This window comes from Entelurus aequoreus, linkage group LG07, assembly GCF_033978785.1.
Source record: "Entelurus aequoreus isolate RoL-2023_Sb linkage group LG07, RoL_Eaeq_v1.1, whole genome shotgun sequence".
NCBI classification, from domain to species: Eukaryota; Metazoa; Chordata; class Actinopteri; order Syngnathiformes; family Syngnathidae; genus Entelurus; species Entelurus aequoreus.
This window is the reverse complement of record NC_084737.1, coordinates 71,805,219-71,807,718: the sequence shown is the minus strand read 5'-3', so window position 1 is coordinate 71,807,718 and position 2,500 is coordinate 71,805,219. Positions and strand designations below refer to the sequence as shown.

The following is a 2,500-nucleotide window of genomic DNA, read 5'->3' as shown; positions in this document are numbered from 1 at the left end:
AGTTGTATTTGTAAATTGAGACAACGTTGATGTCCAACGTTGGATCCGCGTTGTTGATTGAGCAATGACCACATTTCAACGGTCGAATCAACGTCACAACCTGACATTGAACAAACGTCGTCAAAAAGCACGTTGTTTCAACGTTGTATTTGTGTTGTGGAATATTGGTTGGGAAATTACCAAAATTCAATGGTCAAATCATCGCCAGAACCTAACATTGATTGGTCATCAAAAAGGATGTTGTTTCAATGTTATATTTAAATTGATCAACGTCAGGACCTAATTCAACAAGTTCTCAACGTTGTTTTAATGTCTTGTGCCTGCTGGGGACCACCAGGTTTTTTGTTCAAGTTTTTCCACTAAAAGCTGTGCTTTTTTTTTTTTACCCCCTTTTTTTTTTAAACTTCAGTTCAGTTCAGTTTCAGTGTATACAATGTAATGCATCACATATTTCCAGTCGTTTCATGACAGCACGTCCGAAAAGGAGTAGGAAGAAGCTGAGCTTATTTAATCCTACCCCTTTTTCATACCATAGCAATGTTATCCTATTTCCTTGTTCTCTGAAACATAACAGTGAACAAATCAATAATAAACTAAAAATATACCATAATAATAATAATAATAATAATATACCATAGTAAATAAACAAATATTAAATACATAAATAAATATTAAATGCATAAATAAATATGAAGTACATTAATAAATATTAAATACATTCTTTCATGTATTTATGTATTTAAAAAAAAAAGTACAAAGTTGACAACACATAATAATATAAATTAATATAGTGCAAAAGGTAATGTATAGTATGTAATGCATGATTGTCCAGTTTTGCCTGAAAGGGAGTGGGAAGAAGATAATTTATTTAATGCCACCCCCAGTTCTCCATTCAGTGATTATTCCCATGAGTTTCACTCTTACTTTGTTTTAAGGATTATAACACAAATGTCGTATCATAGTGGCATTACCACAGGTAACAATAAATATTACACTTTAACAATAATTTGTATCAACAATGTAGGAAGAATGAATATACCAACAATGGTAATAGACAAAATACCAACAATGGTAAGGAAACATTGAGCACATGGTAACACATAAATATTAAATACATAAACAAATACATAAATAAATCATCTTTGTCTCATTAAAAAAAATACAAATAAATAAATAAATAAATAAAATAAAATAAAAAAGGGTTCCAGATGTTTCTTGGAATTTTTTTTTATTTTATTTTTTGCATAATGCCCTTTTTGGAAAACAACCCTAAAATGCGGTGTACTCTGTCAGTGGGCTGTAGTTTTTTGTCATGCGTTAATTTAGATCAACACAGGAGAATTATTTTCATAATATGGAAAAATGACCTATTAACATTTTTTTTAAAAACTTTAAAAACTATATTTCTTTGTCTAAAATGAATGTTGTTGTGTTTCGAAATTATAACAGAATCAAACAATGAATTAAAAAACATTAAAAAAAGGCCAAAAAAGGGTGAACTTGCACAATTGTTATCTATAAGCAGAGCGATAAAATAGTTCTGACCATTGCACACATGACTTACCTGAAATGGTCAAAAACAATCAAAATCACGTGAAGTGGGGTCAAATGGACATGACTGAATCCCCCCAGCTTCACTTACTCTTGATCTCAGCATCCTCTATGTCTCTTTGCTGCACAGGTGTCCCTCCAGTCAGACAGCAGGGGGCGCTGGAGTCACGTGTGTGGAGGAACCCTCATCACAGCTGCGTGGGTCCTCACTGCTGCACACTGCATCAGGTAGACTCCAAACGTCACAAATGAACACATCATACAGCATGGAATTTTTTTGAAATTTAAATTTTCTTTTAATCAAATCTGTAATAAAAGTAACATTTCACCCTCATTGTGCAGAAGAAGGAAGGTGTCTGCCTGCAAAACCTACAACTTAAAGATATTACACTACAGCATTTCAGTTAAACCAGTGCACGACTTTCAACTCGTATTTGGGGTCTAGATTAGGGGCGTCAAACTCATTTTAGATGGGGGGCCACATGGAGAAAAATCTACTCCCAAGTGGGCCGGACTGGTAAAATCACGGTATGATAACTTAAAAATAAAGACAACTTCAGATTGTTTTTTTGTTCAAAAATAGAACAAGCACATTCTGAAATTGTACACATTTTTTTTTACAATTACCTGTTGCGGTTAATAGTAAATATACTTTATTTGTCGTTATTTATATTTTTGGAATACATTATGTGATAATGGTCATTAATCAACTCAGTTGGTGTTCATTTTCAATCTATCGAGATAAAAAAATTATATCAAAATGAAATTACAGGATGTAATTTATGTAGTTTGATAATTTTCCTCGACTGATGTACTAATATCATGTGGTTTATTTTGTACATATGTAGCATCATTTACAAAGATACAAATAATTGCTATTGCGACATCTAGTGGACACATTTAGAACAGCAGTTTCTTTCATTCAAAAATTTCAGGTTCATTTTTATAC

General features: G+C 32.1%; 1 protein-coding gene across 1 annotated transcript in view; it reads left to right on the top strand.

Moving 5' to 3' along the window:
• The window catches only part of LOC133653183 (chymotrypsin-like elastase family member 2A), a 17,358-nt gene that overhangs the window by 4,890 nt on the left and 9,968 nt on the right, over nt 1-2,500 (top strand). The window contains exon 3 of the mRNA XM_062052233.1: nt 1,682-1,779. Coding sequence (XP_061908217.1) covers nt 1,682-1,779 — 98 coding nt within the window. The remainder of the gene's footprint in view (nt 1-1,681; nt 1,780-2,500) is intronic.